Source organism: Augochlora pura, chromosome 4 (genome assembly GCF_028453695.1).
Source record: "Augochlora pura isolate Apur16 chromosome 4, APUR_v2.2.1, whole genome shotgun sequence".
Lineage (NCBI taxonomy): Eukaryota > Metazoa > Arthropoda > Insecta > Hymenoptera > Halictidae > Augochlora > Augochlora pura.
The window spans coordinates 181,473-207,278 of NC_135775.1; the positions used below are offsets into that span (position 1 = coordinate 181,473).

At 50.0% G+C, this 25,806-nt stretch overlaps 3 protein-coding genes across 5 annotated transcripts; 2 read left to right on the forward strand and 1 right to left on the reverse strand.

Moving 5' to 3' along the window:
- Positions 1-1,160: 1,160 nt before the first annotated feature.
- On the reverse strand, positions 1,161-7,115 carry Lhfpl (LHFPL tetraspan subfamily member 5 protein). Of its 2 annotated transcripts, none has more exons than XM_078179750.1 (7): positions 6,875-7,115; positions 6,228-6,649; positions 4,493-4,710; positions 4,132-4,326; positions 1,906-1,993; positions 1,502-1,656; positions 1,161-1,393 (listed from the first exon to the last, which is right to left on the reverse strand). In XM_078179750.1, exons 3-7 carry the CDS (start codon positions 4,707-4,709, stop codon positions 1,161-1,163), a joined length of 888 nt encoding a protein of 295 aa, XP_078035876.1. In that variant the 5' UTR covers position 4,710; positions 6,228-6,649; positions 6,875-7,115. The 2 variants fall into 2 exon arrangements, with proteins under 2 accessions (XP_078035876.1, XP_078035875.1); XM_078179749.1 differs by having other exon boundaries at positions 5,462-6,649; positions 6,875-7,114.
- Positions 7,116-7,568: 453 nt separating this feature from the next.
- Cdk8 (cyclin-dependent kinase 8) lies at positions 7,569-10,463 on the forward strand. The gene is made up of 12 exons (XM_078180010.1): positions 7,569-7,943; positions 8,013-8,170; positions 8,400-8,502; positions 8,574-8,684; positions 8,763-8,903; positions 8,969-9,158; positions 9,232-9,346; positions 9,432-9,530; positions 9,622-9,694; positions 9,765-9,862; positions 9,947-10,052; positions 10,116-10,463. Exons 1-12 carry the CDS (start codon positions 7,923-7,925, stop codon positions 10,311-10,313), a joined length of 1,413 nt encoding a protein of 470 aa, XP_078036136.1. The 5' UTR covers positions 7,569-7,922; the 3' UTR covers positions 10,314-10,463.
- A 287-nt stretch (positions 10,464-10,750) lies between these two features.
- Form3 (FH2 domain-containing protein formin 3) lies at positions 10,751-25,784 on the forward strand. Of its 2 annotated transcripts, none has more exons than XM_078180007.1 (25): positions 10,751-11,023; positions 14,680-14,801; positions 14,881-14,996; positions 15,274-15,433; positions 15,581-15,614; positions 17,349-17,490; positions 17,575-17,754; positions 17,832-18,275; positions 18,364-18,558; positions 18,749-18,810; positions 18,886-19,074; positions 19,154-19,325; positions 19,407-19,514; positions 19,616-19,686; positions 19,797-20,176; positions 20,297-20,415; positions 20,488-20,632; positions 20,724-20,858; positions 20,951-21,104; positions 21,174-21,304; positions 21,812-21,937; positions 22,044-22,201; positions 22,282-22,693; positions 22,756-24,407; positions 25,153-25,784. In XM_078180007.1, exons 2-25 carry the CDS (start codon positions 14,714-14,716, stop codon positions 25,429-25,431), a joined length of 5,652 nt encoding a protein of 1,883 aa, XP_078036133.1. In that variant the 5' UTR covers positions 10,751-11,023; positions 14,680-14,713; the 3' UTR covers positions 25,432-25,784. The 2 variants fall into 2 exon arrangements, with proteins under 2 accessions (XP_078036133.1, XP_078036134.1); XM_078180008.1 differs by having other exon boundaries at positions 14,680-14,780.
- Positions 25,785-25,806: the final 22 nt, after the last annotated feature.

Sequence of the window (25,806 nt, forward strand, 5' to 3'; positions counted from 1 at the left end):
CGACCACTGGCAAAACACTTTAGTTGCAGACTTGCGCGGACGATCCCTTCGTTTTAATATATTCGTCGATCGTTCGATTGATGACAGATTTATATTTTATTCTTTTTACAGAGAACATTCGAACCCGAAGGGAAGCAGAGCCGCTTGAACCACGGGTAACATTGATCGTCGGGTAACGCTCTGTGTTTGTCCATTTCGAATTTATATTCAATGTAAAAAAGTACAGTACGAAGAAGGGACACGAGAGTACCTATGACTTGCAGCATTTCATGCCATACGAAAGTGTGCGTATAGATTGGATTGTGTCTGGATGTCGGGCCCACGTGCGAGTATTTTCGGTCTGCTATCGAGAAAGAACGAACAACGAATCGTCTCGTTACTTGTATAGTACAACATGGTATGGTATAGTATAGAAATTTGCGAGTTTTACATTTGCTAGACACATTTACATATAAAAAAGAATGATGTCTTATTTGTTCTCGAAGGGGCCAACAGATATAATCTGAACTTGTAATAAAATACGTATAAATACGATACAATGAGAAAATTGAATAATCTATCTACATATCTTGCCGCGTAAGATTTTTTCACGCGGATAACGTGAGGGGAATCGTAAATCGTTGGCCCCTTGGCTAACAGCGAACCGTAATTACATCGGTTTACGAGTTCGAGAACGTTGCTCGGTCGGTGCAACGATGTCGAACGATATCGAGCCAATTCTTTACCGGCTCCTTCGAACGCTTAATTCTATGCAGTTACAAAATAGAAAATGCTGACGCGCGAGGATTACGGCAACTCTTATATACAACGCGCGTACGAGTCTCTCTCGCACATCCAACAAATATTATACGCAAGTATATAATATATGTACAAATATTTCAACGACTCCCAACGTGAATTAGAACCGATGATCCTGGAAATTCGGTCGCTCGTGATTTTCTACGAGTTGTTCCTTGGACGGCAGTGTTTGGACCCACTCTGATCCGGAGTATCAAAGCATAACTATCCGGTTGTCCGGTCTATCTTAGTTGCAATACGCGTATATATATATATATATAACAACGGCGGTGCATCGTACGTAAATAAAAAGATCGAAAGGTCGTTCGATCGCAGCGGGTAACGTTGATCACCGCCCCGAGACGATCGTCGGTAATGAAATCCTACAATTGGAAATTGTGTTGAGAATGGTTTAAAGTGTTTGTGGACATCGTGTGCGCCGGATGAGAGGGTGCGGGGGTGTAGAGGCTATGATGAGAATGGGACTTGGCTCTAGACAGCTCGCTGTAGCGATCTTGTTCCGGCGGTGCTACCAACAGCACCGGTCTCAACGACAAGGACTTCCGTGATCCTGCGACGCTCTGCGCCTCGTTCACGTATCCTGGATTCACCTCGCCTGCGAGAAGATCGAATATATTATGAAAGATGTTCGGTTCGAGTGTCGAAAGGAGGTGTCGGTAGAAGGGGTGGTGGTGGTTGGGCGAAACTGCAAGAAATATTTTACCTTTGTAGAGGGAGCCATTATTGAAGGGTTCGGGCTGTAGCCTGACGTGCCTCGACGCCAAAATGAAAGCAAGCGCTGCCAATGTAGCGGCGTCCAGTGCCGCAATCGCTGCTAACGGTATCGCCCATCTTACAGCGCAAGCCCCTGGATTGTATCTGCCGAACAAATATTTATTTGACGACAAATTCTTTCGAATGGGAAAGCAGTAACGCGCCATTAGCGATCGAGTCGCGTCACATTTTCGCAAACCGTAACAAAGAGTTTCCTCCATTTGTCCGAGAAACGCGCAAAACAGGGTTCCCTCCTTCGAATCGTTTCAAGACTAATCGAAAACTTTTGAGTCGCTGTTCGGTAACGCGAAGAAACTTTTCCGAACAAGATCAGAATCGAATTCGAACGTTTACCTGGATGCAGCTGCGCCGCAGACGGCTCGTATTATTGGCGAATCCCAGCCGAGCGGATAGACGCAGACTCCGATCGCCATGGATATCGCTGAAACATGCGAAGATGAAAAATTCTACATGCATACCACCATACGATACCGTCGTATACAATTAGAGGCTATGGCCCATGAACCACGGACTACGGACTATTCGTATCTGTACATACGTATACGCAACGCTCTCCAAACCCGCGACTCTGTCGTCGAAAGCAAACGAACGCGTAACACGATGCTGGCATTTCGAACAGTCTCCCTACTCGCGGATGTTGCAAAGGTCAACAGTGAAAGGTAGCGGAAGCTCCTGGCTTTACTTGCGCATACTATCATCTCGCTCGTCGTTGAACAAAGGCGACGATCTTCTCTGGGAACATTGTTACTGCTTGCGAAACGGAGTTTAGGTCTATTTCGAATTAAAATAGAGTACCAGTAGATCGATCTAACTTGGAGCAACGACGAGTCAACATTTGGAAAAAGTTATACCCTTACACCGTATACGCAAACGAATTTAATCTATGTAGAAATCGGGATAGATTCGGCGCGTCTAGCACTCTACCCAATTCTAACCATCTCTATCCATAAGCAAGGAAATCGAATAAATAGCTCGCGTAAATCGAAGCAAATAACCACGGAAACAAATTGCGAGGAAACAAAACCATTTTCCTCCTAACAATCGAAAGAAATCGCTACGCATCTCGAGCTGGCGACTTTCACTGTCGGCATACAAACCCCGTGCAAACGAGTCGGAATTGTTGGCTGCGCGCCGTTCGTTGTCGTCGATCAACGACCGATCGCCATAGGTAACTCGCTGCAGGTTGCAGGACGAATCGAGCGTGTCAATGTTCGTCAAGTGGGTCAACGGTACGCGCGAACCGACGACGCTTCGTAGACTTAGCCTCGTTCGCCAATGCGTATACGCTACGCGCGTTTACGAGCCGTATGTACCGTTCCTCGACATTGACAGTTGTTGGAACGATCGAGGGGTTGCGATTTCACCGCGATCAACTTCGGTGTGTGTTCGTCAAGTGACGCGCGACGCAACGCCGATCTACGGCGAGAGAGGTCTGTCGCAACGAGAGCATGGCACAGAGGGAGGACCGGTTGCGTTACTTTCCGACCGGGTCCCGATTCGACCCATCGCACGCCTTGCCTGCAATTTTCAGCCGCGCCGAGCGCCTCGAAAACGCGTTACGCGAAAATTATCGCAACAACCGGAGAGAACGGACAAGCCGTACGGAGCGGCGTACTCCGGCGCGGTTAGGCTTATCCGCGACTAGGCGCGGAGCGGAGCGGCGTTATACTTTCTAAAACGATGATAAACGAGACCGCCGAGTCTCTCTCTCTCTCTCTCTTTATGCCTTTGGTCCGATGGCAGTCCAGTGGTTGCGCAACTGCAACGATTACGTTGCACTCGATTTCTTCTTTTCTTCGACCCCTCGACGCGGTTTCTTCGACCCCCTCATTGATATTTGTCGATGGTGTTAACCGTTGGGAGGAGGACTCGAGGAATCGCGAGGCGAACGCGGTTCTCACCGAAAAGTTACTTTAACCATAACCGACGATAAGAAAAATCTGGCAGGAGAATCCGGATGTCCGATAGTTTCACTGAAGAGTCCTTTCGAAAAACGAACGAGTCGTGTGGCTTCCAAAAGTATTCTAAAAATACAATCGCGGAAAATTAAATTAATGTGAGAGACCGATAAGATATTGTCATAACATCTTCAATTTATGTCAATAGTATTCCACTTAATATTCCATTCTAATAAGAATAATGTCAATTTTATAAAGGAAAATTAAATTTTCTTTTTTTCGATATTTCCACCGCGTTTTTTAATTGCTCCTTGGATCAATTTCGGCATCCGTTCGATCGACTTGCTCGTTATTTCTGATTCTACTTGGTTTCTCACGCGTGTCGTAGCATGTTCTTCGTATTTCAAAATGCAATAAATTCCAACCGAACGCGTACCGTCGACGACGCACTTAAAGCTCGCTGCTAAACGCAAAGGATTTCCTTAAACCGAACGAGAAATTGCAACAATTTAGGCTAAATCGGCAGGCGTTTTAATACTTTTGGTGGAGAGTGTACACGTATAAGATACAGTGTCCGGTGTTCAGGTTCAACGAAAGTCGCAGCGTCGATATACGAAAAAGAGCGAAAGGTCCGATGGTAATATACGTTTGCAGGGATTACCTGAGACGACCTGCATCCAGGCGCAGAGGTAGAACACGGTGGTGCTTTGGCAGAAGAAGAACAGAAGCATCGCGCAAATCGTCAACAATGCTATTATGACAGCGACGCCTACCAGAATCGTGCTCGCCCTGAACGGAACGTTCACGATCGTCGATAGATCGTCCAATCTGCCGATGCATTCCTCTCCGAGTTCACCTGAGAAACAGACAAACCGATATCTTTTCCGTCACCGATTGCGAGAAAGGGAAACGACGACTCTCGTTTCCGTTCGTCACCGAAGCTCGTCACGCTCGCATCTCGTTTTCTATCGTCCAACGAAACGAGTTAAACGAGTTTTAGAAAAATCATTTCAGATCTTTACCGTTGCTACCGTAGCTACACCTGGTCCAGAGACCAAACCTGCCGGGGTTCTCGTGTTCCAGGTCGCCGAGCCATTCCGGCGTCACGAAAGCCACGACACCGATTATGGCGTAGCATATCGTGAATATACCCCATAGGACACCGATCGCCTTTGAATTGCGAATGTAATTTGTCGCGTACATGTGAGAGGACTCCACGTACTCTATCTTGGACCCCATTCTATCGACAAACCAAACGAAAACGGTTCATTACATTTAGTTAATAAGGGTCTCGATCTAGGTTTTCATTATCAACATTTTCAAACTCTGTGCAACGCAAAGATTTATGTTCATCTAATCGTTGTCTATTAATTATATGGGACGGACTCGTTAGAAAGTAAGAAACGCGCGATTAAAATAATGTTTCGCGTAAAACGTACTTGGGATCCGCCAGCGATCCCAACAGTCTCTCGACAGTGTAAATCAGATTTTTCTACTACGTTCGATTCATCGAGAGTCGACGTTGCTGCCTTTGAAACCGTATTCGTCGACTTTCTTTTCTCACCGTAGTTTGGAACGATCCTAGATTTTCTACGTGTCGCAAGATGACACTTCTCCAATTTGAAAAGATTACAGTTTCGGTTTTACGCAGGCACACGGTGTATCGACTGTAAACGTTTAAATGTGGGAGAAGCTTCCGACGATGCCGAAATCGTCGAAAGTTTCCAAAGGCGGTTGCGGCACGAATGGTGACCCCATTGGGCGAATCTGGTTCAACGAAAGAGCAAAAACATCGGAAACGATCCACGCTGTCGGAATCATCGGAAATCGCATAAAGTCGCCAGGATCGAATTAGCATTGTCCACGGGTCTACCAACAAACACGAATCGCTGAACTTTCCTACCATTTCTAGGATCCCGAAGAATCTTTCTCACACGTTTGAGAATCACTGGATCACTAACGAAGGCTAAATCTAGACGGCCGACACGTACCTTCTTTCTCGCGGTATATCCGTTTCAACTTTGAGACACTGCCGAAACCATCGACGCGACGCGGGTATATTTCCGCCGCTCACTGGGAACTCGGTGGGCGCACTTGGACCGAAGGGTCGCACAGAGAGTTCGCACCGAGGGTTGCACCAAGCAGTCCGGAAATCGCAAGAAACGTTGTTGCCTCGATCGGTCGCATCTGCTGGTTGCACGGTGACACGAGTTTACGCGGCTGATCGCCTCGACCAAGTGGAAAATATGCGTTCGAGTGGACGTGGACGGCGAGCGCGAGCCCGCGATTGCTGCGCGTACGGTGTACACCTCAAGATGGCTGTCTCCCAGGCCCAGGTAGACCGAACACGCACACGGGTAGGGGATCGAGCGGGCCCGTATAGTGCTCGAGACGGAAGAGAGCGACGGAGACTCCGAATGGGGCCTCTTACGGGGCCTCGAGCAGAGGGAGAGCCACAGAGCCGTGGAGAAAGGCGACAGACTAAATGCGGTGGACAGACGGCGCGGCGCGGGGAACCGTATGGCGGTTCGACTCTTCTTCGACCCAACTTCTAGAGGAGCTAACTGAGATCAAGTTTTCTTATATTTTATAAACATTGCAAACGAATATTCATCGAATCGATTCAAAGGCGAGTACGCGTATGCGGCTAAGAAATATCGAACGTCGAACTGTTGTTCACCTACACCTACACGGAAATCCTACAGGTCTGCAGACTCTCTGTAACGTGTTCTTTAGGTGGGGCAGAGTTGTGCATACTTTTCTGGTGACGCATTTAACAATGCCGACTATACGCTGCAACTTTGATCGCAATCCGTTTAGTACGCGTGATTTGTCCAACTTTCGAATTCTCGTTCATTTCATTGGAATGCCAATGAAATTCTCACATCTTCGCGGTTGTTGTAATACTTGAATCAAACTATTCTTTCGAATTTTATCGGTCATTTGTATAATCCGATCGTTGAGACGACAGCCAGACTTTTTATAGTCGTGTAAAAAACGTGCAACTTTCCTTGTTCCGATTTCGACGATTTTGAAAGTCGACCGATCACCGATTTAACTCGTTCTTGCATGAGTACGCGTGTGCCCCTGTTGCAAAAGACTGGTTACAATATGCAAACAGCCGAATAGCGGCAATCCATGGAGTTAACAAAACGCCCAAAATTGTTGGGCAACGTGACCTACGGAGAAAGAATAGTCGATAATTTCCTCGTCTTCTATATACGAATTTTCAAAGTAAGCATAAAATACCAAGCTATGGTAAAACACGAATCGGGAGAAACATTTTCGCTTTTTGCGGGCGTAGTATGTATACATATATGTATATACATGTATAGAATAGAACCAACATTTTACAATCGTTTCGATCGTTTCGAAGGAGGAAGATACTGAATGAAAAACATTACCTTTGGATATTTAGCAGCTGTCAAGATATTAATGATAACCCTATTGAGCTTATCGCCTACGCGTCCATCGCTGTAATGGGTGAACCTCTGTAAAATGTGTCTTCTTGATTTCAACGATTTCAGATATATCTAATTTTGTTGTACGTAAAAATCGTTTGAGTGGATCGATCGCTTCGCTGTCTCGAAAAATAAATGAACCTGGACCAAATGTTTCGACACTCTGTAGATGTTAAAATTGGTAACGCGCCTACGTTATCGACTGCTGGACTTTAAATGAGACAAACGATGCGACACAATAATTGAAATTATTACGAAGATATATACATTATTTCATATTACAATAACGTCTGGATAAGTGTCATTCGATGTGTTAGCGATGACTGTATACGCTGATTTCACTGCAAAGCATTAAAACATTTTTCTAAATATTTCTCTCTCTCCCTCTCTCTCTCTCTCTCTCTCGATCATCTTCCGTCTAAAAAACTGAAGTAATTAAAGTAACTGTGCGCGAAGGTGGCTGCGTGGTAGAACGGTAGGGATACAAAGATTCTTGAATTTCTTGCACCAAGGGACGACCGTACTTATGGTTTATGGTCTAAGGGGTATATTTCGTTGGCGGCATTGGTGTCGATGGTGGCGCCCTTCTATGCGATCGTGTTTTTTCTACGACCGGTTGCAACTCTCAAACTCTCAACTCTCGGGTGCTATGGTCTGGCACCTGGCATCTGTCATATTGGTTGATACTGATCCGAGACCTCGAGACGGTTGCTCCAGACCACTGCAACCCAATTCGGACAATTTTGAACAACTCTGAACTCTGAATCTAAATCTGAACCTGAACCTCAACTTTGAACAAACGTCACGACACAAGATTCATCATTTACAGCTGACAATTTGTCGATCTCTGGTGTAATTTAGATTCGAATCCGAAAATCTGCATATAATCCGACTCTAATGGGGAGAGTGTTCGAATCGTTCAGTAGCGAGGATTTGAAAATTTGCATTAGGAAAAATTACTGGTCTTCCGTGTCGATGATTCTGTGATTGCATGAATGGTAAACAATGTGAAGTATGTACATAGATGTACTAAATTTGATCATCCTATCGCGTGTGTCGAGTTAAAAATGTTTGTTTATAGTTGATAATTGTCCGGATTACAATAAACATGATGGATTACGAATTTAAAATGAAAACTCAGAAAGATCGAACAAAGGTGGAAGATCTTTTCGAATTCGAAGGATGTAAAGTTGGGCGAGGCACTTACGGGCACGTCTACAAAGCCCGTAGGAAGGAAGGGTTAGCGAGCTTTCCTAACCTATATTGTAACACTTGTACAACGTTTTATTTTCTTTTCTCGTTTTTCATTCGGCCGAAGAGTCTATCGAACGTTTTGTTTTGCGACAAGAAGATGCTAGATCTTGTTGTGATGTTTCATTCGATTGTTTAAGTTTATCCATTAATAAGCACCGTACAAAAATGACTGTGAACGTTGCGTTCCTTAATTTATTATTTTCCAATTTTTTAGTGTACCGGATGGCGAATTAAAATCTCGACCAGATACGAAGGATTTCGGTTTAAAACAAATCGAAGGCACGGGTCTGTCAATGTCAGCTTGCCGCGAAATCGCTGTAAGTATTTTTAATGCTGTTAGGTATTTGACGTGGCGCAAGTATTCGCTACTATAAGATTCTCTTTACAGCTACTCAGAGAATTGAAACACGTTAACGTGATTACTCTGATCAGAGTTTTCCTCTCTCACAATGACCGTAAAGTTTGGTTATTGTTTGATTTCGCGGAACACGATTTATGGGTACGTTTATCATTCGTAGGAATTCGTGGAATTTTTCCAAGGGAAACACGTCGATAATAATTTGATTTCAAATTGTAGCACATAATAAAGTTTCATAGAGCAGCGAAAGCTAATAAAAAACCTGTTATGGTGCCAAAGGGTATGGTAAAGTCCTTACTGTATCAGATTCTAGATGGTATTCATTATTTACATTCCAACTGGGTGCTTCATAGAGACTTGGTAATTATGAAATTGTATGGGCAAGGTTTTGTTGAATTGCTATACATATATCTATTCTGTCTTAGAAACCAGCAAATATTTTAGTAATGGGAGAAGGCAACGAAAGGGGTCGCGTGAAAATTGCAGACATGGGGTTTGCCAGACTATTTAATGCTCCTCTGAAACCGCTGGCAGATCTGGACCCTGTCGTCGTGACATTTTGGTATAGAGCTCCAGAGTTGCTCTTAGGAGCTAGGCACTATACAAAAGCTATTGGTACAGAATTCAGAATGGAACGAAATCGTCTGGCCATGTTTATTATCTATGTAATTTAACTTTGATTGTTTAGACATTTGGGCTATCGGCTGTATATTCGCGGAACTTTTGACGTCGGAACCCATATTTCATTGTAGACAGGAAGATATTAAAACCAGCAACCCGTATCATCACGATCAGTTGGATAGGTATAGAATATACTTGTTGATCGTTATACGAGCCAACCTTGTTTTTTTCGGTGATACGAAAATATTGAAATTAATTAATATATAGGATATTCAACGTGATGGGATTTCCCCTAGAAAAGGATTGGGAAGATATAAAAAAAATGCCGGAACATCCAACGTTATTGAAAGATTTTAAAAGATCCAAGTGAGTATCGGTTTCGCGAGGTTCGGAAGATATTGGTCTTAAATGGTTTCGGAAAGTTAACTTGAACGCGAATGTCTTTTGTTTCTTGCAGTTACGCAAATTGCTCTCTGACAAAGTACATGGATCGGCATAAAATAAAACCCGACAGCAAGGCATTTAATCTGGTACGACGAAACCAAGTATATTATCCTTCTATTACCTACGATCAACGACGTTACGTATTTGTTGTTTCAGCTTCAAAAATTGTTAATGATGGATCCAAATAAACGAATTACGTCCGAGCATTCCATGCAAGATGCTTACTTCCAGGAAGAACCATTGCCAACGCAGGAGTACGTGGCTCGATTTTTCGACGCAATTCGCGATCGCGTTCAGCGTTTTGTTTATCCGTCTCAACGTTTGCTTCGTTGTTGCAGTATATTTGCCGGATGTCCTATTCCGTATCCCAAGAGAGAGTTTCTAACGGATGACGATACAGAGGAAAAGACTGAAAACAAGGCTCGACAGAATCAACAACAAACGGTAAGATAGTCCGCCGAACCTTTCGCGGATGGTTTATCTTTGAAATGTTCGATGAAATTGCAGCAACAGAATCAACAGCAACAAGGAAATGGCGACCACAACCATGGACAAAACGCGAAACGAGTTCGTTTGAACGGTCCTCACGGAGCTCCGGAATTTCATCAGCATCAAAGCCACGCGATGACCCATCAACAACCACCAGGAATGGTTTACTCTACTGCCCAGCCAACCCAGCCGTCGAATTTTCATCAACGTTTTTGAACAGTCTCCGGATAACGAAACTAAACGATTCCTTCGATCGGTAGTTGGCCAATTTTTATCGATAAACTGTATTCAACAAATACGAACACGAACGTTTCCTGTATATTCCATTACGGTAGAATAGTAAAATTTTATTTATATATACATGCAGATATGCGTAATTTCTGCGTACTCTTGCGAAATAGATTTCGTCGCGTTGTAAATTTTCAGAAAAGAAAGACAAAAAGAAGACGGGTTGAAACGGAACGTGGAACCGAGTAAAAGAAGCGACAGTGACAGAGTGAAAATCGATGTAAAACGATGGGGAGGGAGAAAGAAGAAATGAGCGAGAGATGGAGAGGCAGCTGCAAACTTGAGAGATTGAGCAAGAGAGAGAGGGAGAGTGAGTGAGAGAGAGAGAGAGAGAGAGAGTGTGAGTGAGCGAGGAAGAAGGACTGTCTCCTTTCGCGGGGAATCGACGAGGAAGGAGAGAACCGGTGATTTAACGGAGGGGGATTACGCATGCGCCGTAAATCATTTCGTAGCATCGGAGCGGTGTGTCGCGCGCTCCTGAAACGCAGTTTCCGCGAATCGGTGATCGACGAAAAAAGTGTGTGCGAGCGCCGCATTGCGACGTCGCGTGCTATCTGCCGCCTGTTCAGGATGTCAATTGAGCAAAGGAGCTTTCGTTCGTCACGTCGGTCAACGCATTGATCGGATGATAATCAAAGGTGAGAACGCATTTAGTCGATCGATGAATCGATCGATATTGTTCGAATTCCTATTTTCGATCTCATTCTCATCCCCATGGCCATTTTTTACGCCCATGCCCGTGCTTATTTTCATTCTCATTCTCATTCTCATTCTCATTCTCATTCTCATTCTCATTTTCATTTTCATTTTCATTTACACGTCCCGTTGTCACCGCGTTACGCGCACGTATCTGCGTTCGCATCTGTACTAGCGCTTGCAATCGTTTCCCTTATACGTCCGCGCAACTTTGTCTTAGAGCCTTAGACTAGACTATGTTCGCGTTGACGACAGCAAGCAAGCAGAGCGTCACTTTGAATTTCAAACGAAGTTACGCGGCCCCCTACTCGTCCGAGCGTGCGCCGCGCGTTATTTTCCATTTCGAACCGACAGACTTTTCGCAACGCGCGTCCGACGATGAATTCTAATCGCGCGAACACGTATAATTAAAGGCTGCCAATCCCACCGTAGAGATCATCCGATCGGTTTTTCTTTTCTCGATATCGCAACGATTCGCGCGCGCCTTTGTCTCCAGGTCGGAAACGTCTCCCGTTTCTTGTTTCGCGTCTCGCGTTTCGCATCGGAGGAAAGTTTCTAGTCGTAGAAGAATTATTCGCCGCATCGCGACAACGCAGGCGCGCGCGCGCGCACGCATGCGAGTCGATCGAGTTCGAAACGAGGTTCGGTCTTCCTTACATAATTCGAAATTGAACGGTCGGCATTTTGATTTCGAAACACTTTCGTTTTCGCCCAGCTTCGACCTTTGGTTCGCGAGAGCAGTGTACGGAGGATATGCGGAGGATACGTAGGTGAGGAGAAGCGAAGCGAGGAGAGAAACGAGAATTACAAGCCACGCGAATATGCACACGGTTAGAGACGTCGGCCAGCCTCATAGATGCAAAAGTAAAAGTAAAGGGGGGACGATCCTGACCACCGTGTCTCGCGACCAGTCGGGGCCATGACCACGTTGCGACAAGGTAACCACACAGTTGCCTTCTATCCTCGTAGAGCAGAACGATTCGAAGTCCCTCTGCGTAAAGGAGTGCGCGGCCGCGTCCGTCCATTTCCAGGCGCTGCTTCCTCTTGGAAACGTCGAGACCCGCGCGTCCTTTTCCTCCTCGAAAAACTACTCGGCAAGCGTCGCATTTCACTGTTTGCGCGACGAAATAGCAAACATCCGGGTGAGTGTCCCTCTGGTCATGGCTATACATGGCCGTTTCAAAACAGGCCCCCCGTCCACGCATGGTTTTTCTCGAAACGGATCAACGGTCGACGAGCGAAACGATGCGATACCGAAATGGCAGCGGATCGCGCACGTGCGCTCTTGCCGATAACGCGTACAGTAGAGTCGTGGCTTGTAGGTCGCAGCCTGTATTGTTTTAGTTTTCGTCGCGGCGAGGCACTCGTTTTCTTCTCGAAATCGGACCGTTTCGGCGAAAGTCGGCCGTCAGACCCCCTCGACGTCTCGATATTTTCCCCGGTCTCTCCCGTTCCGGGTGTCCGGGTGTCCGGGTGTCCGGGTGTCCGGGCGTCCGAGCGTCCGAGTGCCTTTTGCGAGCTCGTGAAACGATATTGGGCGACAACCGAAACTTCTTTTGTCAGAAGTGAAAGACGTGGGAAGAGCGGAGATCGGATAGTCGGCGAGAACACGCGCGCGATCGAACAGAAACGGAACGAGAGACAGAGAAGAAAGGCGAGGTCAACAAGGTACCCGATATGGTATCCCGTGCCCGCCGTAAGCGTTATTTCATATAGCGTATAGTATACGTACAGAATACGCGTGCCTAAATGCACACCTATAAGACACGATACTCGCAGGCGAATTCGCGCGTGCGTCCACAATGGCTCGTTCTCCGGTCGCGCCTACCATTTAATAGTCGTAGCGAAACGACAAACTATCAATCGAATCGAGTGCTCGCGCTTCTCCGTTTCCGAGTTTCTCGATTTCATAGTTATAGGTGACTAAATGCTAGTCGATCGCGAGCTCTGCCGAAATTTCGATCTCTTCTCTTTTCATCTTTGTCCCTTTCCGTTTCGTCCGAGTCGACTTTCGCGTCGAACGACATGCTGCTCTCTCTCTCTCTCTCTCTCTCTCTCTCTCTCTCTCTCTCTCTCGACACGTGGCTCGGCTAACGTAATCTTTTCCGCCTAGACGCGTCGACCCACGCCGCAACCGACGACGACGACGACGACGACGGCGTCGTTTTGTCGCGCTTGTTCTCGGACAGGTAGGCGATTTCGGCGTCGGAAAGTTGACGGTGTCGCGACGACGCGACCTCTTGTAATTGCGCGGGCAAAAGTCTGCGAAAGCCCCGATCAACGCAAAAAACCAGATCGTTCCGTTTATTTTTTCCTCGTTTCGATCGCGGCCTTCCTAAGATGGCCAGCGACCGTAAATGTAGACACGCGAGTGCGAACTTCGAGGTCGTCGGCAGGAACGACGATTGCAGGAAGCTTCGATGGCTTAGTACGGCTGTAGCAAGGCGTACGCGGCATGAATCATTTCGTTCAGCTTTTATTGGCTGGTGCGCGCTCGGAATTGTACGCGCGAATCTTCCTGGCCGATTCCAATTCCGATTCTGGACTCGATTTTAACTCCCGATCGAATCTCTCTCCGTCCGTATCCATGTACGGGACGCGCGCGCGCGCGAACAGCGACCGACGAGGCTCCGTCGCCCGATCATCGGCGCCAGTTTCCAGTTTTCCAGCACGATTTCGTGCAACGACGTCGACCGACGACGATCGCATCCTTCCGAAACAGTGTCTCTGCCTTATCGCGCGACGGATTTATCGGCGCGCATCTCGTGGTCCTTAATATTGGAGAATCTATTTTTAAACGTGACTAGAGGTACGTGCACGCGTACGGTGATGCAATCCTATGGCTTCCCCCTCCTTCCCGCTCTTTCTCCGCCGTCCTTTCACTCTTTTACCATCTTGCGCTTTTTCTCATTTCCAGCTTCCTCTTTTTCTCCTTGGACCCTTCATCGTCGTTTCTTCTCTCCTCTATCCTTTTCCCCCTTTTCCCTTTTCCCTCTTACCCCCTTTCCCTCTTTCCTTCTTTCGTTGTTTCTTTCACTCTCCTTACCTCGTTTTTCGCGGCCCCGTTTTCATCTCCATACCGCACTTTGATGCCGATTCCGATCCCGGTTTTCTTTCGAGCGCAGCGCGCATTCGCCGTGTATATTGGAAAGAGAGAAATCGCGAAATCTTTGCGATGAAAAGATAGGAACGACAGGATGGTAGATATCTCGAGAACGCGAGACCATTCTGTTCGCAGCTACTACAACAACTCGGTTTACCATAAAGGTGGTGGAACTCGCGCACCCCTCGCTCGGTTGGCATCGTTTCTCCAAGTTCATGAATTTTCACCGCGTTTATTTTTGTTCACCGAAGGCAACGTGAGCGGAAAAAAGGCCGTGTCCATAATGGAACGACAAACGATGCGTCATTTTGTTTCGCGCGGCAGGTTTCCTTGGTGACTCGCCTCGCGACAAGAGCACGGAACGCAGACTCGGCGAGGAACAGCGATGCGGGCGCGGGCGACGGACATCGCGAGGTTCCTGCGCGTTTCGTTCGCGAGGCAATTCGGATATTTGGAACTTCGAAAGCTGGTTTGACGCGGATCGTCCTGTTTCAGGCTGGAGGCACGGTTTTCCACAAATGCGGTCAACATGGATTCCAACGTCGGTCTCGATTATATCGTGGACAATCCCGATTATTGCGTGAAACTCGCTTCGGGTAAGTCGTCGAACGTAAAAAGTAAGAACGCTTGGAATCGTTGGATTAGCCGGGCTCCCGCTGCGGATGTACGCACCGTTTCCGTTCGATTCCGTTTCAGCATTGGACACCGCCTGTCCCTCCGTGAAGAAACAAGTGGTGGATCTGCTCTCGGCGCTTTGCGTCTACAGCCAAGATGGAAGGCAGAGGGTTATCGACACTCTGCACGCGTACCAGGTGCCGAGCTCGTTGAACGCTTTCAGAACGATTCGAGGTCTCCTCGAGACCATTTCCTACGATTGGTCGCCTTCTGCTATCGTAAACGATCCCGAGATCGCGCACGGCGACGCGGATGCGAGAAACCTTGCGCCTTATCGGATGTTAAAATTAAAGCCAGGCGCGCGATAAGCGACCAGATCGTTCTCGAGGAGGCTTCGAACGTAGCCGTTTCTTCCGAAACGGGGGCGTCGCGTTTCTCCCGAACGAGGATTAAATTTTTGAGGGGACGTTGCAGGAACGCAAGGGCGAACGGTACAGGTTGCGAATCGTGGTCAACGAGCTACGGAAAGCCACCACGGTGGATTATCAGACGGGGCTGCTGGCCTTGGTCAACTGTTTAGTCATCTCCACGCCGGTGCTCAAGGATCGCATAAGAATTCGCAACGAGTTCATCGGTTGGTACAGACGATTTTTCAACAAACTGTCAATTTATTGCACTCGTTCTCCTCGACTCTAGAAACAGAGAGATGAGATAATGAGAGAGGGAGAGAGAGGACGAGGATCGCGGAGAAACAACTGACCGTCCGTCTTTTCCGTTTTAGGCTTGAAACTTCTTCCAGTCCTGAACGAGCTACGGTGAGTACATTTCGACAAACTGGATTCGCAGTATTAACCGATCAACGCGCTAACACTGTTCAATAATAAATAATAATGAACGTTTCGAAAGGACGCTTTATTGTATCCACACCTTCTGATTTGCACGTAATGCAACGTTAACGTTGGGCGTGCATCGAGCGCCGTACGCGCGATTCGAGGATCGGTTGACCAACGAACCCAGCATTCGTTCGACTCGCGGCCTGTGCAGCGCGCGGCTAACGGTTCCATCGATTGCGTGCACACTAATCCAAACGTAATCGTTGGTTCAAACTAGGGACGCTCGATCGCTCCGCGTCTTTTTTACCTCTTTACCTCCCCCATAGCCTCCGCGTTTCCGTTTTCCACGGCATTGTTGCGCAAACGTCCGGCGAACGAGAAAACGGCCGGCCGGCCGCCGCGCCACCGACAATTATTCGCCGCCGTTCCTACGTATCATTTTCTTTGGTCTCCGCTTAAATCGCTCTCCACGCCACACACGCTCTACAGGAATAGTACGATCTGTCATTCCTTCGCGGGATGACGGTCGTGCAAACTATTCTAGATCGAACAAAACTATTCGAACGAGAGCCGCTTTAAATATCGTACGAAGGAATTGCCTGTTGAAATTCCCGGTAAAGGGAATCGCTGGATAATCGCTCGGCGATCGCCTCGAGGGAGTCTTCGTCCGATGGCTTACTGCGCGAGCACCGACAATTTTTCACCGTTCGAACTCGCCTCGATGGAAACTCGCGTCGAATCGAATCGAACTTTCTTCGAATAATCGCGAACGGCGCGAGTCGTTTTCGTCCTGCGAGAAGGCTCGTCCGAAACTCGGGCGAGAGAGAGAGAGAGAGAGAGAGAGAGAGAGAGAGAGAGAGAGAGAGAGGGAGGGAGAGAGGGAGAGAGACGAAGAGGAAAAAGAAAACGCGAAACATTCGCCTCGAAAGCTCGAAGGGACCGAGGAAAGCCCAAATTAACTCTTCGCGCGCAGTGCACCTGCAGCCGCAGCCCGCGCTTCTCGACTCGTCGTCGGTTCGCTGGAGATGCTAGCCGCGCGCGGTCTCTTTCGAGAAAGAGCCTTTCTTTGATCGCGCAGCGCGGTGTCGGGCGTTCCTTCGTTTCGTTTCCAACGCGCGTCCACGGCCTTCCGATCCGGTCGAAGCAGCCTGCTGGCCGTTGTTGGTAGTCTGGTGGCCGCCTACTCGGACGATTTCGTTTGGTTGGGTAAGCCTTGGCCGTACGCGAGCGAGGGCGCGGCGAATTCGTCGCAATGTCTACTTTCGTCGTTCGCGATCGCGTCAACTATTTTCGGGTGAACAGACCGCGAACGCGTGTTCCGCGTTTCCGACTCGGAAACTCGCGACGCCGACAAGACGTGAAACGGCGTAAACGAGACAACGCGATAACGGGTCGGGCGTTTCGAACGGAAGCAACACCGATTCGTGGATCTTCGACGATGCGTCGCGCATATCTAAACGCGCCAACGGCGAGCGTCACGCGCTAAAGTCACCGGCTAATTGGAATATTTCGAGAAACGAAGGGACGAGTGCGCGCACGTGTGTCTCGAACACTAGGGAGAGGAAGAGAGGAAGGGAAAGCCGAGACGGAGAAATTGAAATGCTAGAAAAGACGCGCGGGTCTCGCTCGAGTGGGATGAAAATAGAGCGAACCACCGCGAGAAAGCCAGAGAGAAATGTCGCCGGATCGGGAAAGTAACGAGGATTGTTGTTGCAGGAAGAGCCACGCTCCGGATCTGAGGGTGCAGCTCGACGTGTTCGATGACCAACGCGAAGCCGACGAGGAACTCTCGAATCACGGGCCACCGGGAATCGATCTCTCTTCTCACGTGGACGTGTTCTATGCCATCCTGGGACAAGTAAGATCCGAATCGACCGCGCGCGATCGACTGATCGAAATGAAATCCGGCGCGCATCTAAATCGAGGCTCGCGTGATCCGCAGATCGCCGACACCCCGCAAGAGATTCCATTCCTGAGCGTTCTTCAACATCTGCTGCGCCTGGATCCGAAAGACCCCGCCAGCGACTTGGCGTGGGACACGGCAGAGACGTTGGTGCATAGAGCGACGCTTTTAGAAAACCGAGAGGACGCTACCAAATTGCTGCGCTCGCCCAGTCTTCAGGTAACTCGAACGATTCCTCTTCCGCGTTTCCTCTTCGACCAAACGGACCGGTCTCACGTACCGTGTTTCTTTTACAGACGAATCTGTGCTGTCATTGTAGAGGCAACGAACAACCGTCTTGCGGCGCGTCCCGGAAGGCCTCGCTGCCCGCGAGCAACCCGACGACGCTGACGTCTCGCCCGGCCACGCCGCCGTTGGCTCCGTCACCGCCCCTGCCACCGCCGCCTCCGCCTCCGGCTCCGGATCCCTCGGTGACACCGGCCTCGCCGAGTCAGGGCCGGTTCAACTCGCCGCCTCCGCCTCCGCCGTTTCTCGCCGCCGACGCGACGCAGGCCGATGCGTCGATGGAGCCGGCGCCGCCAGTACCGCCGCCGTTGCACGCGTGTGCCGCGTCCCCGGTCGTCCGGGCGCCCACCCCCGAGCCGCCGAATAATCGCGCGAGGCTGTTGCCGCAACAGGAAATACCCACGCCCAAGGCAAAAATGAAGACCATCAATTGGAACAAGATACCGAATCACAAAGTAGCTATTGCGCGCGCGCGCGCGCTTTTCGAGATTCCCCGTGAAATCACTTTCTCTGTGAAATCTTTCTTTCATTTCTCGGACGCAGGTGATCGGCAAGCGGAACATTTGGTCGCTGGTCGCCGACGAGCACCAAAACTCCCCCATGGCAGACATAGACTGGGCGGAGATGGAGGGTCTGTTTTGTCAACAAGTGCCGCCGATGCTGCCGAGCACCTCTTCTTGCTCCACGCTCTACGGAACCAACTCCGACGCCGAGAGGCGAAGACGAGAACCGACCGAGGTGCGAAACTACTTTTATTATGAGCCCACGTTACAACGAAACCGCAACCGTCCGTTTTTCCCCGATTTGTCTATTTGCCGATTCGATGTACCGGTCTTGGCTGCGATCTCGTTGAAATACCCGCCCCGCTCATCTTTCGGCCACGCACCTATCTCTACCGTCTGTCGACGATCGTCGCCGATTCTTTTAGATCGCGCTGCTGGACGGCAAGAGGAGCCTGAACGTCAACATATTTCTGAAGCAATTCCGAAGGTAAGGCGCGCGCGAGGGGATAATAGGGTAAAGAGGGAAGAAGCAAGCGCTAATCGCGTCGGATGGCAATCGCAGTTCGAACGAAGACATCATTCAGCTGATCAGGGAGGGCGGTCACGACGACATCGGGGCGGAGAAGCTGCGCGGCCTCCTCAAGATTCTCCCCGAGGTGGACGAACTCGAGATGCTCAAGAGCTTCGACGGCGACAAGTCGAAGCTCGGTAACGCCGAAAAGTTCTTTCTGCAACTGGTCCAAGTTCCAAAGTAAGCCGTCGCGCGGCGAACGCTCCGACCGCTGTTCTCGATCCGGCTAATGATCCCCGTATCCCTCTTTTCGCCGAAGCTACAAGCTGCGGATAGAGTGCATGCTGCTGAAGGAAGAGTTTGCCGCCAACATGGCCTACCTGGAGCCGAGCGTCAACTCTATGATCCTCGCTGGGGAGGACCTGATGACGAACAAACCGCTCCAAGAACTGCTCTACATGGTCCTGGTTGCTGGGAATTTCCTAAATTCGGTGAGCGTCGCTCGCGCGTCTCCTCGCCACTCAAATCTAATCTTGTCAATCTGTCCAAATGTACAACGATGTGTACCGTAGGGCGGCTACGCTGGAAACGCGGCCGGAGTGAAGCTGTCGTCGCTGCAAAAGCTGACCGAAATCCGAGCGAACAAACCAGGAATGAATCTGATTCACTACGTTGCTCTGGTAAAGCGCACTTTTTCTTCCGTTCTCCTAGAGTCCTCCGCAGGACTCTAGCCCGAATCTAGCAGAGGTATCCTAGAGTAGGTGAATGTTGTGCTCCGCAGCAAGCCGAGAGGAAACGGAAGGACCTGCTGGACTTTGCGAAGAGCATGAACGCGCTCGAGGCGGCCACCAAGTAAGTGGACTCCAGTCACGAGATTTCTCGCGCGCGCGCGCGCGAGTTGCGAGTTTTACGGTCCGAGACGGCCGCGTTTGACCCGTCGTCGTCCTGTTTCCGCGCACAAGGACCACCACGGAGCAGCTCGGCAACGAGTTCAACGCTCTCGACACCAAGATCAAGAAGATCAGGGCGCAGATCCGGTTGGCCTCCACGGAGCTCGACATTCAGGAGCAAATGGCGCAATTCTTGCAGATGGCGGAGCAGGAGATGAGCCAGTTGAAGCGCGACACGGAAGAGCTCGAGTCCGTCAGGCGATCGCTCGCCGAGTTCTTCTGCGAGGACGCGAACGCGTTCAAGATCGAGGAGTGCTTCAAGATATTTCACCAGTTTTGCCAAAAGTTTAACCAAGCGGTCGCGGAGAACGAAAGGCGGCGCATCCAGGAGGAACAGGTGCTGGCCAGGCGCAGGCAGCGGGAGGAACAGCTGCTGGCCAAAAAGCGATTACGTACGTTGATTGTTGCTCTTTCGTCGTTTTCCGTTTCTCGCTTGTCGCTTTTCGGTTTTCTAGTAGATTTCGCGGCTGCCCGATCGAACGCTCTTCTCTCTCCCTAACTATTTTCGACAGTCGCCAGTCAAGCGGAGACACCCGCCTCCGAGTCCGAGTCCAACACCCTCGACTACGACGCTCTCTTCGACCTCCATTCCGGTTTGCCTCAGCGAAGTTACAGTCGCAACGATGCCAAGGTAAGCCGACCACGACGCACGCCCCTTTGCTCGCAATCTCTTCTCACTGATCTTCGACTTTTCCGTCGACAGATGAGAAGGATGCAAAACGGAGGAATGACGTCCGACGAAGACGTCTCGATCGCCGGATCCCCGAGCATCCGACGACGATTGGGCTCCTGTCCCGGTGGAACCGTCGACCAGCAATCTACCAAAGAAGACTCTACCTATTCCCCAGGTAGGTCGACGACGACGACGACGACGACGACGACGACGACGACGAGGAACGCTATAACCGTTGCTAATCTCGATTTCGTTCGTTCCAACAGACGTGACGCCGAACGGTACCCTTCGCCGCCGCAGAAGCCGGATACCCTGCGAAGACGATGACGGCAATCTGATGGACTTTTTGAGGACCTCGGGACAGGACAACGCTCGCGAGAGAAAGTCCTGGGGTAGTCTAGGTATAGCGAACGTTTTCGTCTTACGCTTTCGTCGACGGACCGAGACGAGTCCGATATCTTTGATCGACCGTCCGAATCGATTTCATCGACAGATCGTTCGTGGGCGAGGAAAGCGCGGGGCCAGTCTCGCAGGAGCGATCTATTGACGACCGACTTTTCGACCGACAGAGAGAGGCCGAGTTCTCCGTCGCCTCTAGTGGAGAGCAAGCCCTTCTTGCAGGAAGAGGAAGTGACCAAACCCGCGGGGTAATTTTCTCTCTCACTTTTTCTCCTTTGATTTCGCTGCACCACGGTTACATGGCTTCATCTAAACAGAAAAGCGTGGCGACAGAAGATCGAGGCGTGGCTGTCGGAGAACGAGAAGGAAGATCGCGCGGGCGAACAGCTGCAAAGGAGAGCAAGACAATTGCACCAGGCGGCGAACCGACGGTCCTTCGAAGACTCGGGTAAATCGTTTTGGAACGCGTGCACGCGTGCACACGTTCACGCGTGTCAATTTGGATCCGTGATGCGACTCCCGAGCGACCGCGCGCAGAGTGTTCGCGCCACGCTAGTCGACTGCAGCGTTTTTTGGCAATGGTTCGATGAAAACGTTCGATGAAAAGGAGCGAGGAGTAAATTGTAACGTCTTTTACAAGCGATGGCAACGTAACGGTATCTTTGATTTCTTCGACGAAACGAATAGTAAAATGTATAAATAAAATTACAGTTTAACGCGATTAACTCTGAAATAAATTTCAAATATTTTTGGAATTTATATTTATTTCATCGAAGAAATCGAAGGTCATTTTACGTTTTTAAAAAAGTAACGCGGACCAACGGACGACGAAAGAATAACGAGCGGAAAACACCAACTAGTTTCATAGACATTGGCAAGAAAAACGCAAGTCCGTCGTTTAGCGTCTATTTTATCACATGTACTATAAGCGCACGCGCTTTCGTTCGATCCGCAGAAAACGAAGGCAAGACCAACACCCCCACCGATGCTAATTCGATGCACGATCCATGCCCTCGGCTCTACGATTGGCGCCCTTCGGTCGAAAAGACGGACGTGATGCGCACGATGGAGGCTATCGAAGGTTGTTCCGATAAAGTTGCCGCGGCCGTCGCCTTTCGGCCGCCGCCTTTCGGCCGCCGCGCCGCGCCGCGTCGATGCTAAACATTGCTCTCGCATTTCCGTTTCAGAAGCCGAGACGCATCCGTCGCAAAAGGATAAATCTCCTTGGAGAAAGTCCAGCTTGAACGTGCCGAACAGCGCGGAGGAGACGGATCCGCGGCACTCGCGTCGATCGAGATCGAAAATCGGAGGCACGGAAAACGTTCTCGCCTCCGGCATCTTGCAGGTTCGCATTCGATATTTTAGTCGCATCGCGTATCGCACCTAACGCGATGTCTCTGAGAAAGAGGTAATTTCTGATCGCAGTCGATCAAGGAGGAAGACAGGAAGCGAAACAGAACCAACGACGCCGCCGATTTGGAGAATCGGGACGAGCTGACGATCTACTTGCGCGAACCGTACGCCAACTCTCAGATGTCTGGGTCGCGGAAGTTCACCAAGCACAAGAAGGGCCTGGAAGAGGAGAAGATCACCGACAAGATAGAGATCGATTCGGACAACATCGAAACACCGCCGGCAACGAGAAAGCTGTTTGGTCCACCGAAGGAAGTGAAACCGGTCGAGAAGGAGCCGTGCAAGAGGGAACGATGCAACGGTTCGATCAGAAACGCGGCGGCAGCGGCGGCGGCGAAGACCGTGAGCCACGCCAACCTTGGTCTTGGACTTGTCGGTGGTGACGCCAACGCCAACGTCTGCGGCAGCGGAGAATTTGGCACGGGTAAGTAGATCGACGAGGACTCTGTTCGAGCAGGCGTGTCACCGTGGAAGTCGTGGTTTCAGGTAACTTTGATCGGTACTCGGCGACAAGGAAAACACGAAGGTACAAAAAGGTACAAGACTGTTCGGAGAAGGAGTCGAAGCAGGAGCAACCGGCGAGCGCGGAGACGTTCGATGAGAAACCGGTCCAACGTCCGCACACGTTGTCCTTGTGCGATCAACCAGCCGTCGATGCGAATGCGAACGTGGACGGGATCGGGACCGGGACCGCGACCGGGACCATCGTCCCGGAACCCGGTGCCGGCTCCGAGCAGGACACGATGCTGCGTGCCTGGCAGGAGAAGCTGAAGCGGCGAGAAGCGTCTTCATTCGACATCGACGCAGCGCTCGCCGACATCGCCCGGTCTGGCGAGGACCTCCAACGGCTCTCGCGCCCGATCGCGTTCACGCGCAGAAACTCGAGACTGCCGGTCGTCAGTCAACCGCCGCCCCCGGTTCTGGCAGTGACCAACACCGTGCTGAGTCCCGTGATGCAAGAATCCCGACCTCGCGAACCTTCGACGACCGTCCTCGCGGAGAGAGCGGTGACCAGCCGAGAACGCCAAAGGAGCATGATCGATCCTAGTCAGGTCAAGGAGGCGATAAGATTGACCAATAACCCGCCTAGTCAGGTGAACCAGGTGCGAAACAACGCGCGAAAAAGGTCCGTGGCCTCCGCGGACGGAGCGATGGACGAGGAGGAGGAGGAGGAGGAGGAGGAGGAGGAGGAGGACAGCAGCGAGGATAGGACCGACTCGGCCAACGACTCGAAGCTGGCCAGAAGGTCGGCCGCCAACGGCGCTCGAATCTACGAGACCTCGGCCAGCGACGACCAGGATGGGAAAAGAATGCAGTCGGCAACGAGATACGTTTCCGAGATTGGTATCGCGACGACCCCGGGGGGTCTGGCATCGAAAGGTCGAGATCAGGACATGAACGACGAGGGATTCGAAGAGTCTCAGAGCTTGGTTTCGGAAACTTTGAGCCAGGAAACGTCTTCTGGCAATTACGAGACGGACGCGCTCGACTCGACGCGCTGTTCTCCGGCTGAACTGCGCTTTTCCGGAACCGAATCCGTCCGCGTGGCTCGAACTGACGCCGGAGAAGGGGACCGCGTCAAAAAGCCGGTCGATCGACCGTTCGGATCGTCGATCAAAGGATTTGGGAAACGAGGAGGATCGCTGAGAAACACCGCGGAGAGGTCCAGCTTCTTACCGAAGCGAACCGGCAGCGTGAAACGAGACGCGTCGAACGCTCGGTCCGGCTCGTCGAGCAACCAGCCGAGAAATCCATCGAGGAACGAGGTCGAGAGATCGGGCTCCAGAAGCAGTCTGCGTAGTTCGAGGAGCTCCCTGAACAGCGCCACTTCGGTCAACACCGTGCGAAACTTGGTGCCAAGTCACGCTCGCCTGAGGACTTACACTTCCGCGATCCGAGCGCTGACCAACAACCTCCACAAGAGTCCGTCGAGCACGCCGTTGTCGCCGCCGCCGCCGCCGTCGATGACGACGACGATGACGACGTCGGTGACGGCGGCGACATCGAAGAACCTTGAGAATCGCAGAGCCAATCCGCGAACCACCGTCACCAGGATACCCGCCAGCAGGAGTAGCAGCAGCGGAAGCAGCGTCGGCCCTGCCGCCATCGCCGCTAGGACGGTTCGGAGGCCACTCGGGGTGAGCTTATTTTAAAGTAAACGATACGAAAACTACCGTGAACAGGACACTTTAGTTTACGTCGAAGTAACAAAGATAAAAGTTCGAAAGTAAACGTTGAAAGTTTTGCCATTGAAATAAACAGAGTCGACAAGCTTTACTTCCGTTGATTCGCTTTTCTTTTCATTCGTTCAAATGGGACACACGTATTCGCGAATAGGCAGATTAACAAAATAGAATAATCGGGATATTAAGTAAGTACTTTGTTTTACAGTGATCTTAAATTACACAAATCTTTTTTTGCATCTTTGGCTAACGTCGCGATTATAATATTTTATGACAAGAAATAAACCTTTCGATGAAAAGAAACTGAGAAAAATTAACAGAAAAAAAATGAATGATAATATCTTGGAAACGTCTTAACGAATATTCTAAAGATAGACCTTGCATCGATAGCCGTCTTGGTTGCTTCTTAAATACGTTTTTCGAGAAACTCGACAATCGTCGTTCTCTTTTAATTCTCTTGTTGCATTACATTTCCTCTCGACGAGCGACTCCCTCTTCGCGATCCAACAAGCTATCGGATTCGTGTTACGTGCGATTAGGTACGCATAATATGGTTAGAAAACAAGTAGAATTTTATTGTCGAATGATTCATCATTTTTGAGGGGATGGTAAATGTCCCATTCACGGTTGTTGTCTCCTACAGCGATAACGGTAACTGTTTTTTCTCTCGTACGAATCGTCGGCGATCGAATGGTTCCAGGCATCGGGCGACGCTTCCAAATCGAAAGGGAACAAGAATCGAACGATCGGCAACACCAGCGCCGTGAACGTCGTGAACGCTGCCAACGGTGCGCATCAACGGTCGCTGACTTCTCTGGAACGATCCAACGTCGAAAAACTGCCAGCTACGAGGAGCAGACTGATTCATCCTCGAACCGTTGTCGCTAAGAGCCACGGTTTCATGAGACCGACGGCTGCGAGCGTGAACAAGGGCTCGAATCCCAATCTTCCCAGAAGCGTGAAAGGTTTGGTGAAATGATCGGATTCCGGACGCGTGACGCTCTCAGCTCGGCGTTCTTTTTCTCGTCGAAACGATGCTCGAGCGACTGCTGTATTCGTTGCGACCGTTCCGCGCCCGTACCCATAACGATCGACGACGGTACCGAAAAATCGCGCGCAATCTTCGGTCGGTTTCGGCTGTCGACCTAATTATAATTATTCCTTCGAGTCTATCGAGGCTCGTTTACCAAGTATGTAATATATTTATAAGTATACTAACTAAACGCGTTGGACGCAGCCAAGTTTCACGGACGATTATCGATTGCACTCCAATTGTAAGCCGCGACGATCGTTGCTAAATTATCAAGTTGAATAAACATAATTTAATTTTCATCGAGCGTGCATCGTCTTCTCG

Coding starts and splice junctions, on each gene's coding strand:
- Lhfpl (XM_078179750.1), bottom strand. CDS start 4,709: ATGGGGTCCAAGATAGAGTACGTGGAGTCCTCTCACATGTACGCGACA. Junction 1,994..4,131: donor CTGGATGCAGGTCGTCTCAG/GTAATCCCTGCA, acceptor CGCATGTTTCAG/CGATATCCATGGCGATCGGA. Junction 1,394..1,501: donor TAATGGCTCCCTCTACAAAG/GTAAAATATTTC, acceptor ATCTTCTCGCAG/GCGAGGTGAATCCAGGATAC.
- Cdk8 (XM_078180010.1), top strand. CDS start 7,923: ATGAATGGTAAACAATGTGAA. Junction 8,685..8,762: donor TCGCGGAACACGATTTATGG/GTACGTTTATCA, acceptor TTCAAATTGTAG/CACATAATAAAGTTTCATAG. Junction 10,053..10,115: donor GACAGAATCAACAACAAACG/GTAAGATAGTCC, acceptor ATGAAATTGCAG/CAACAGAATCAACAGCAACA.
- Form3 (XM_078180007.1), top strand. CDS start 14,714: ATGGATTCCAACGTCGGTCTCGATTATATCGTGGACAATCCCGATTAT. Junction 17,755..17,831: donor TGCGCTCGCCCAGTCTTCAG/GTAACTCGAACG, acceptor TTTCTTTTACAG/ACGAATCTGTGCTGTCATTG. Junction 19,687..19,796: donor GCGCTCGAGGCGGCCACCAA/GTAAGTGGACTC, acceptor TCCGCGCACAAG/GACCACCACGGAGCAGCTCG.